This window comes from Oncorhynchus masou, chromosome 15 (assembly GCF_036934945.1).
Source record: "Oncorhynchus masou masou isolate Uvic2021 chromosome 15, UVic_Omas_1.1, whole genome shotgun sequence".
Taxonomy (NCBI): Eukaryota; Metazoa; Chordata; class Actinopteri; order Salmoniformes; family Salmonidae; genus Oncorhynchus; species Oncorhynchus masou.
Genome location: NC_088226.1, coordinates 32,086,035 through 32,096,594, shown reverse-complemented (window position 1 = coordinate 32,096,594; position 10,560 = coordinate 32,086,035). Strand labels below are relative to the sequence as shown.

Here is a 10,560-nt window from a genome sequence, read left to right as displayed (position 1 = left end):
GTGCAAAGAGCTGCTGGACAGTTACTACACAGTTCCCCTCAAAAATAAAACATATTTGGTTAGCAGAGACCTTACTGAATAATTTCCACCCCCTCTAGCTGAGACATATAGTATGCCCAATATATATTTTACATAGCCTGCAATTAATTGCATTGCTGTGAATGGAGTGGGTGGACTAAGGAGTCACCAGTACTCTGTATTACACCAGTTGACTCCAATAATTCCAATAACATATATTTTTTGTATGTTATTAAAAGTGTATTATGTTAAATACACAATAGCTTTCCAAGTACCAGTATTTGTGTAAACTCTAATCCATTTCCCAATATGCTCTGTGATTGGTGTGTGTAAAATGTCTCCACTCGAGGGCGCACAAAGACAAGGTTGTTTGTTGATTCTCAGACTGGACATTTGTGAGATTTTGTGGCTGGTGGTCTGAAAAAAACTGAGGTGGATTTTTTTTTTTTTTTTAAATGTCACCTATTTGTGGTCTATAATACAAGCTATGAATTACATTTCCATCAAGCAACCATACCAAATAGGATTTGAAAAGTCTGGCAATGTAATATAATGCACGTTCAATGTGGACATTATTCGTTGACCAGTACTATTAAATTTATTGACCAGTACTATTAAATTGATTGAGATTCAGTCATTATCAAGTAAGATTAACATTAGCAACATAATATGGATTTGTTAAATGAATTAATAGCAAATTCAGCAGTCACATCTATTGCCCATCCTATATCTTCTTGAAACCTGAATAACATTTTAAAAAGTGTGTTTCCTATAGCTTAATTAATATTCGCTAGATTGAGATGGCTCATTGTGATCAAAGTCATCATCACCAATATTTCCACTTGTCAATCCATTTTAATCTATCGATAAGCATAACGCTTCGATGGGTCGACGACACCACTTGGTGAGAGAATAATTTAGGTTCTCACGCTCAAGCCCACACCCAGTAGGCCTACTATAAAACGTGTCCTCGCTGCAGACAGCTTCATTCACAACCTTAAACTGGAAAGAAAAACAGAGGCGCGCTATTGGTAAAAGGCATTGGAATGAACAGAAGCATATCGGCGCTTTTATTTCTGTCTCTAGGCATAATATTTGTCTGCGAAGGAGGTAAAACCACGATGGGAGAGTAATTATGAAGCGTTGGTGCTGTCTAAATGTGTTTGTTTTCTAACATCGTATTTGCAATGTGTTAACAAAATGTTTCACTCTTTTTATATTTTATTTTAGTTAATCTAATTACTTTTCTATCAGCTATCGAACATTATGAGCGTTTTTTTAGGGCTATATAAATTGATAGCCTTTGCTATATTTGTTTATATAGCCAATCTATGTGAATTATTTGATATGTAGGCCTATATGTACATCGAAACAATCAGATAATTCCATGTTTATGTGATCATAATTTATTACACTTAGTCTAACTTAACCAAAAATGTTTTTATGCAGGCAACCCTTGCTGCTCACAGCCATGCCAGAACCGTGGCGTTTGTACGGCCATGGGCGCCGACGACTATGAGTGCGATTGCACACGCACGGGATTTTATGGCCACAACTGCACACAACGTAAATTATATCCTATTTAAACAAATCAACATTTTTTTTAAAATCCTTTATTTTTGTTCTCCCTAGACACCTTATTAATATGCTTTTTTTCTTGATTTAACAGCTAAATTATTCACGTGGATTAAAGTGTCTCTGAAGCCAACCCCGAACACAGTGCATTACCTCCTCACCCACTACAAGGGGCTCTGGAACATCATCAACAGCATATCATTCCTCAGGGATGCTATCATGAGATATGTTCTGACATGTGAGTTGAGTTCAATAGCATCATACAGTAGTCTTGATGAGGTTTTCTCTCCTGCCATTTGATCTTGTCAAAACTAGTGATGTTTTGACATGATGATTTTGCTTAGTCAAAATTAGGCCATTCAATAAGTAGGGCTACTAATACAATAACATACAAAGTCATCACAGTTTATTTTGAATTCATGTTCATGACTTGAGCTCTCTCTGTCTCCAGCTCGCTCTCATCTGATTGACAGCCCCCCGACTTTCAATACAGACTATGATTATAAAAGCTGGGAAGCCTACTCAAATCTCTCCTACTACACACGCACGCTCCCTCCTCTGCCCAAGGATTGCCCAACTCCTATGGGAGTCGTAGGTAATCAAACTCTCTCTTTCTCTCTCTCTCTCTATCTGAACCTGTTCTCTCAGATTTTTGAACGATGCCTCACCTCCATAGCTTCATTACATCATGCACATGCCTGACAGTCCCTGTAGAGTAGAGCTGGCTGCTTGCCTGAGGTTTACTGTGAAGGAAAGTCATACTCACCGAGCCACACCAAAATCCCTGTGGCATTCCCATGCATGCTTTTGGTTTGGTGGATATAGGATCAGGTTATTCTATTGTATTGGCAATATATTTCATTTAATGATAAAAACAAGCACAATCTCCTGTGTATCTTATAAAACTACAACATTTAAAAAAGCAAACCTCTAAATTAAACCAATCTCTCTGCTTTCCTCCATCCAGGTAAGAAGGAGCTGCCTAATGCGGAGATGCTGGCAAAGAAGCTCCTGATCAGGAGGGAGTTTATCCCAGACCCTCAGGGCTCCAGTCTGATGTTTGCCTTCTTTGCCCAACACTTCACCCACCAGTTCTTCAAATCCGACCAGAAGATGGGGCCGGCCTTCACTAAAGCCAAGGGCCACGGCGTGAGTACCAATGCTGGCCAGCACCAGCACAATAACAGCACATAATAGACCAGCACTGAACATTAGAACATGGTTTTGCCCAGGGATCAAATGACAGGGGGGCTAGTGGGGTCTTGGCAACCCTGGTCTCACTGTAGAGATTGAGTTAACTGAAAGAAGACATCTCTTATGTATGTAGGTCTACGTACTGTGCATTTGGAAAGTATTCAGACCCCTTGACTTTTTGTTACATTACAGCGTTATTATAAAATCGATTCCATTATTTATTTTTCTCATCAATCTACACACAATACCCCATAATGACAAAGCAAAAACGTTTTTATTTGTATTTTTTAGAAATGTTTGAAAATGTACAGTGCCTTGCGAAAGTATTCGGCCCCCTTGAACTTTGCGACCTTTTGCCACATTTCAGGCTTCAAACATAAAGATATAAAACTGTATTTTTTTGTGAAGAATCAACAACAAGTGGGACACAATCATGAAGTGGAACGACATTTATTGGATATTTCAAACTTTTTTAACAAATCAAAAACTGAAAAATTGGGCGTGCAAAATTATTCAGCCCCCTTAAGTTAATACTTTGTAGCGCCACCTTTTGCTGCGATTACAGCTGTAAGTCGCTTGGGGTATGTCTCTATCAGTTTTGCAAAAGGCACCTAAAGGACTCAGACCATGAGAAACAAGATTCTCTGGTCTGAGCAAGATGGAACTCTTTGACCTGGAGGAAACTTAGCACCATCCATATGGTGAAGCATGGTTGTGGCAGCTTCATGCTGTCGGGAGGTTTTTCAACAGCAGGGACTGTGAGACTAGTCAGCAGAGGGGAAAGATGAACGGAGTTAAGTACAGAGAGATCCTTGATGAAAACCTGCTCCAGAGTGCTCAGGACCTCCGACTGGGGTGAAGGTTCACCTTCCAACAGGACAATGACCCTAACCACACAGTCAAGACAATGCAGGAGTGGCTTCGGAGCAAGTCTCTGAATGTCCTTGAGTGGTCCAGCTAAAGCCAGGACTTGAACCCAATCGAACATCTCTGGAGAGACCTGGAAATAGCTGTGCAGCGACACTCCCCATCCAACCTGTCAGAGCTCGAGAGGATCTGTAGAGAAGAATGGGAGAAACTCCCTAAATACTGGCGTGCCAAGTTTGTAGCGTTACACACAAGACTTGAGGCTATAATTGCTGCCAAAGGTGCTTCACCAAAGTACTGAGTACTGATATTTAATTTTTAAATTAATTTGCAACCATTTGTAAAAACCCGTTTTTGCTTTGTCATTATGGGGTATCGTGTGTAGATTGAGGGAATAATTATTTTAAAATCAATTTTAGAAGGCTGTAACATAACAAAATGTGGAAAAAGTCAAGGGGTCTGAATACTTTCAGAATGCACTGTATGTAGGATCTTAAATTGATCACCCTGTTGCAGGAGAGCTTTCCTGCAATGTAGGAAATGTAAACTTTGTAGTATATTTGAGGTTTAAAAAAGCTTCTGAAGTTTAAATTCCATCTTGAAAACTCAGACTTTATTTTCCCTTACTAAAAATGTATCAACCCTTACAAAAATATCCATTAATTATAATCCACTTTTCCTGTTGCTGCAGAATTATTTTCCTGCTGTAGCAAACTTACTCAAATTAAGATCCTACGTCTGTATGTGCTTGATTTCCAGGTGGACCTGGGTCACATTTACGGTGATAACCTTGAGAGGCAACACAATCTGAGGCTCTTCAAGGATGGCAAGCTGAAGTTTCAGGTACTGGACAGATCTTGTCAACTATAAATAACCTTGAACATCACTGAACAGATTCTGTTTGTCATATTCCCAGCTGACTGTCTCTTCTCTTACCTTTACTCTCTATAGGTCTTGGAGGGAGAGGTGTACCCACCTACAGTGAAGGAGGTAGGGGTGGATATGCACTACCCTCCCCATGTCCCTGAGTCTCACCGCTTCGCTGTGGGCCATGAGGCATTCGGCCTGGTGCCTGGTCTTATGATGTATGCTACCATCTGGCTGAGAGAACACAACCGAGTCTGTGATGTCCTGAAGGAGGTACATCCGGACTGGGATGATGATAGGCTCTTCCAGACATCTCGCCTCATTCTCATTGGTAAGCAATCTAATCAAGCAGTATGTGAAGAGAGATGTATAGGACTTGCTGCTTATTATCACAAGGAAGCCATGTGGTCAGATCCTGCAGATCTTACATCAAATATTGCATTTATTTGCAAACAGCTATTATATTGTATGCAGACCCAATATTCTACAAAATTCTATCCAGACCCAAAATTCTATTGTATTTCGACCTAATGAAATAAAGTGTGGACCCATATTTACAGCAGTGCTCATTGTTTTCACTTCCTCTCTATGGGTCTGACCACAGAAAGTGGCCTTCTCCTTTTACATGAAGTCCTTGATAATAAATCAAATCAAACTTTATTTGTCACATGCGCCAAATACAAGAAATGTAGACTTTACTGTGAAATGCTTACTTTACAAGCCCTTAACCAACAGTGCAGTTCAAGAAGAAGAAAATATTTACCAAGTACACTAACATAAAAAGTAATAATAAAAAGTAACACAATAACAATAACGAGGCTATATACAGGGGGCACTGTAGAACCTTTTGAGGATCTGAGGACCCATGCCAAATCTTTTCAGTCTCCTGAGGGGGAAATGGTTTTGTCGTGCCCTCTTCACGGCTGTCTCAGTATGTTTGGACAATGATGTGGACACCAAGGAACTTGAATCTCTCGACCCACTCTACTACAGCCCCATCAATGTTAATGGGGGCCTGTATGGCTCGCCTTTTCCTGTAGTCCACGATCAACTCCTTAGTCTTGCTCACATTGAGCGAGAGGTTGTTGTCCTGGCACCACACTGCCAGTTCTCTGACCTCCCTATAGGCCGTCTCATATTTGTCGGTGATCAGGCCTACCATTGTTGTGTCGTCAGCAAACTTAATGATGACGTTGGAGTTGTATTTGGCTACGCAGTCGTGGGTGAACAGGGAATACAGGAGGGGACTAAGTACACACCCCTGATGGGCCCCAGTGTTAAGGATCAGCGTGGCAGATGTGTTGTTGCCTACTCTTACCACCTGGGGGCGGCCCATCAGGAAGTCCAGGATCCACTTGCAGAGGGAGATGTTTAGCCCCAAAGTCCTTAGCTTAGTGATGATCTTCGTGGGTACTATGGTGTTGAACGCTGAGCTGTAGTCAATGAACAGCATTGGAGTGTGATTGAGATTGCGTGAGCAAGGCACTTAACCCTAATTGCTCCTGTAAGTCGCTCTGGATAAGAGCTCTGCTAAATTACTAAATGTAAATGTAAAATGTGTTAATGTCAGTTAACAAAAGTTGTCGATCGGTCACTGTGTAAATAAGCCTAACATGACAGCAGTTTAATGGCGCCAAAACAACACTTGAGAGTTGATATCACTCTGTGGTATTATGTCAAAATTGACTTTATGGAGATTGTTAATAACTTCCCTCTCTTGTAAAAGGGATTTTGTTCCAGTGGGACAACCTGAAGTAAAGAGTAGATGCATGCATATATAAAGAAACAACAAAGGTGATAACTAATTGCCCCTCTCCTTGCTGTAGGTGAGACCATCAAAATTGTGATCGAGGACTACGTGCAGCACCTGAGCGGCTACCACTTCAAGCTGAAGTTCGACCCAGAGCTTCTCTTCAAAGAGCGTTTCCAGTATCAGAACCGCATCGCATCAGAGTTCAACACCCTGTACCACTGGCACCCACTGATGCCCGACGCCTTCCACATCCAGGAGCAGGTCTACTCCTACCCACAGTTTGTCTTCAACACCTCTGTGGTCACCACACATGGAATCACCAACCTGGTGGAGTCCTTCACCAAGCAGATTGCTGGACGGGTAAAGAGGCACTTTCTGTGTGGGATTTAGGTTGCACACTGTGGGCTCTGGGTGGCTGCTTAAGGTGTGGTTCAGAATTAGGAATGTAAATGGGGACTGGTGAACCAACGTTGAAATGTGGGTGAATGATAATGGTATTGTTGCATGTTATTATGTGAGTTTTAAGCAGACTTGATATTTTACTTTAGTGCTTACCCTGAGGGAATGTCAGTCATTCAAAATAAAGAGAAACTCGTTATTGAAGGCTGGTCGACTTACATCTTGTCCCTCGTTCCTCCTTAGGTTGCTGGAGGTCGTAATGTCCCCCCTGCAGTGCTAATGGTGGCTCTGAAGTCCATAGAGAACAGCAGACAGATGCGCTACCAGTCCCTTAATGCCTACAGGAAACGCTTCTCCATGAAGCCATACATCTCCTTCGAAGACCTCACAGGTGAGAACCACCATTAGCATCACAGCTATTACATAAACACTTATCATCCTAAGCATTGGGATTAAGTATATAGTGATTGTAATACAGTGATCATTTAGTGTAATTCACTTTTTAGAGTAGAATTAACAGTAGAAGGTGTGACATCCTGTGGTATACTGCTTTCAATTAAGGCCTGTAAAGGGAATGGGGATGGAAGGTCATTAAAATAGTAATAAAACTAGCCTGGGCAGATTTGAGCCTGCTGCTGTAAGTTATATTGGAGCAATACTGAGCTCCTTTTAAGGGAGCAAAGGCAAACCGATGTGTACTTTAGTTAAAGATAGTCTAAGCAGTTAGTGATGTCAGAGAGCCGGGTGTAAACAGGCAGAGGCAGAGGGGCGTCTGGGAGGTCGACAAACTGCACTGCCTCACACAGGCCTGCTGGATTCCTCTCAGAAAGAAGAAGCTTTTCTTTAATGACAGTGTGAGAATAAACAAAAAGTGTGTGTGTGTGTGTCTCTCGCTCTTTTTCACACAGAGGGAGTAAGAGAGAGAGAAAGATGTTGAATGAGTTTGAAGTACTTTCTATGTGTATTGTATTCCATCAAGTATGCAAACTCAATCTCTAAATGCTTATGAAACAGCTCTCAAACTTGTATAGTTTTCACTAATACTTGTTCTGTAGACAAAATAAGACACGAGACACGAGGTCAGATGTAGATACATTACATCAGTGTGTCGTCATCATAATGTCCACATCAGCTTAGTCAGACTGAGATAAGCCAGGTTGAGTAGAGTACCTAACATAACCCTTTCTCCCAGAAGCCAGACTGAGTAAAGTAACATTTCCCTCTCTCTCTCTCTCTGTTTCTCAGGGGATAAGGAGATGGCTGCAGAGCTGGAGGAGATGTATGGGCATGTGGATGCTGTGGAGCTCTACCCAGGCCTGCTGGTGGAGAAGCCAAGAACCAATGCCATCTTTGGGGAGACCATGGTGGAGATGGGTGCCCCCTACTCCCTGAAAGGCCTGATGGGAAACCCCATTTGTTCGCCAGAGTACTGGAAGCCCAGCACCTTCGGTGGGAGCATCGGCTTTAACATCATCAACACAGCGTCCCTACAGAGGCTGGTGTGCAGCAACATCAAGGGCCCCTGCCCTTTGGCATCCTTTCATGTGCCTGACGTAAAAGACAATGGATCCAATGTCAATAATTCCAGTACGGCACATTCGGGAAGTAACGATCGCAACCCCACAGTACTTCTAAGAGAAAGGACCACTGAGCTCTGATAAGACAATTCAGCATTTAAATGTATAAGCATTTAATGTATTTATTTATGTTAATATTTATTTAATTTATTGTATTCTGGAAGCGTTATTGAGAAATGTTGTTGAGAACATTTTTTGTAATGTCTCATTGTTTTGACATGACTTTTATAAGTTTAAAGAAAACCAATCCTTACGTTTGGGTTATATTTATTCTAAGAGCTCATTTAATGTATTCTGTTATTTTATTGACCTCAGAAATAGCACTAGCAATATTGTTTATGTTTGTCATTTTACTTTGTTTAACAACTGATACTTGAATTCAACACGTTTAGTTGACAACATGACTCTAACATTCCGTCTTAACTGCATGTTACAATGTTACATTCCACCTAACTTAGAGCTGCTTCTCCACTTATTGTGCAAGGGAAAAGCTAGTAAGGTATGTAAAGTCCATTGTACTTTGATACTCTAACCCTTAAAGTATTTTCTTTGTGTATTTTTTAAATCTTGAGCTGACTCCTTATTGTTCTAATAAAACACTGTCTATAATGAAATACATGACTCCATTATCTTTTCACATTTGCTAAATTACACTGCAGCAGAGATTGCTATTCAGTCCTCTTACTCCATCACTGTGATATCCTCATTCATGTCTTTTTGTTTAAGAGGGCACTTTGTGCAAATATAAATGTAGTTAGAGGTTCTTGTCTCAGTGCTGCCAAACCTCCCTCTCCCTCTCTCCCCTTTTCTGTCCTCCATATGTGACCGACCACCTTGACTTGGTCTTATGTAGCAAAATGTGTTTTTTTACATTGAATAAAAGCAGAGACAAAATGGTATATCATGCATTGCATTTGAGGAACATTGGGAAAGTAATTCTGCTATCAAAGTTGATAAACTTATAACCTCACTTTCAAGAAAATGGCCTTGACTGCTTTGGTACCTACTGGAGAGCTCTTATCTACGCCCATTCAGCATCATTCACTCTCTTAAGCTTTAGCTCCACCAATCTCCTTAAGGGTTGATCAAAGTATTCTGTCCTAACAACCGCAGTCAAACACCCAATCTAACTGGCTAACAGTTGTCGCAGTGACATTCTATTCTAAAGGACACTTGCATAGTGGAGTCTTTTAAGGTATGTAGCTCGCTAGCTAAACAATGAACCCCAACTCATGACGTTACTACCCTGCATAAACCTGCAGGTACCTAACCAACCAGGTTCAATGTTAGCTAGCTAACATTAGGTTATAACTAGCCAAGCAAATGGCTCTGAGAAATGAATAAGATCATACACGTAATGTTGTCTAGTGAGCCAGCCAACAGTACACTTTAACTTGAAATGAAAACGACTTTGTCAAAATTAGAAACAAGTAACATCTGAAAATGTAGCTAGCTAGATTATCTTACCCGTATACATCATGGTTTGACACTTCTTCCTGTCATGGATGCCATGGTTTGAAAATGGAATCCGGAGACAGGCATTTTCTCCTTAACTATCATACTCTCATTCCACTGATTTCAAAACTCGGTCCTCCAGAAAGTGGAGAGCAACACTTATGCAGTTCTATAAAGCAATATACTTATGCAGTTCTATAAAGCAATATATTTATATATTTTAAAGCAGTGTTAGACAGAATTACCTACACATACTAACCAGCTCAAATAGACATAAGCTATATGGCAGACCAATCTGAACTCATTATCTCAGCCAATCATGGCTAGTGGGAAGGTTGCTGACCTTTTCTGTGGCTAAACCAACTAGGCTCGTAATTTAACAATTTTATTTATATTTACAGATGGCATACAAGTTTGTTATTAAGGCTCATGAAAGTTCACATGTTTCAGAAGGCCTTTCTGCCAAAAAAACGCATTTAGATAAAAAATTACTCTTGTGACCCACGATATACGCCTATTTCCCATGAAACGGGATGCATATCTGCTGTAGGACCTACAAACTTAGATTGGGATGGACACACACACACACACACACACACACACACACACACACACACACACACACACACACACACACACACACACACACACACACACACACACACACACACACACACACGTACTTTAAGAAGATAAGACACGTGCCTAAGAAAAACAAGGTGACATGCCCAAATGACTATCGCTCTGTCGCACTCACCTCAGTCATCATGAAGTGTGCCAAGAGTCTGGTCATGGCTCACATCAAGGCCAGGCATGCTGGACCCACTCCAATTTGCCTATCCACCAACAGATCCA

General features: G+C 41.0%; 1 protein-coding gene across 1 annotated transcript; it reads left to right on the top strand.

Annotated features, from left to right (window-relative positions):
* Positions 1-1,025: 1,025 nt before the first annotated feature.
* On the top strand, positions 1,026-8,848 carry LOC135556149 (prostaglandin G/H synthase 2-like). The gene is made up of 10 exons (XM_064989105.1): positions 1,026-1,128; positions 1,468-1,584; positions 1,688-1,831; positions 2,045-2,188; positions 2,561-2,742; positions 4,414-4,497; positions 4,606-4,852; positions 6,348-6,634; positions 6,917-7,064; positions 7,919-8,848. The coding sequence occupies exons 1-10, from the start codon at positions 1,065-1,067 to the stop codon at positions 8,329-8,331; spliced, it is 1,830 nt and encodes a 609-aa protein (XP_064845177.1). The 5' UTR covers positions 1,026-1,064; the 3' UTR covers positions 8,332-8,848.
* Positions 8,849-10,560: the final 1,712 nt, after the last annotated feature.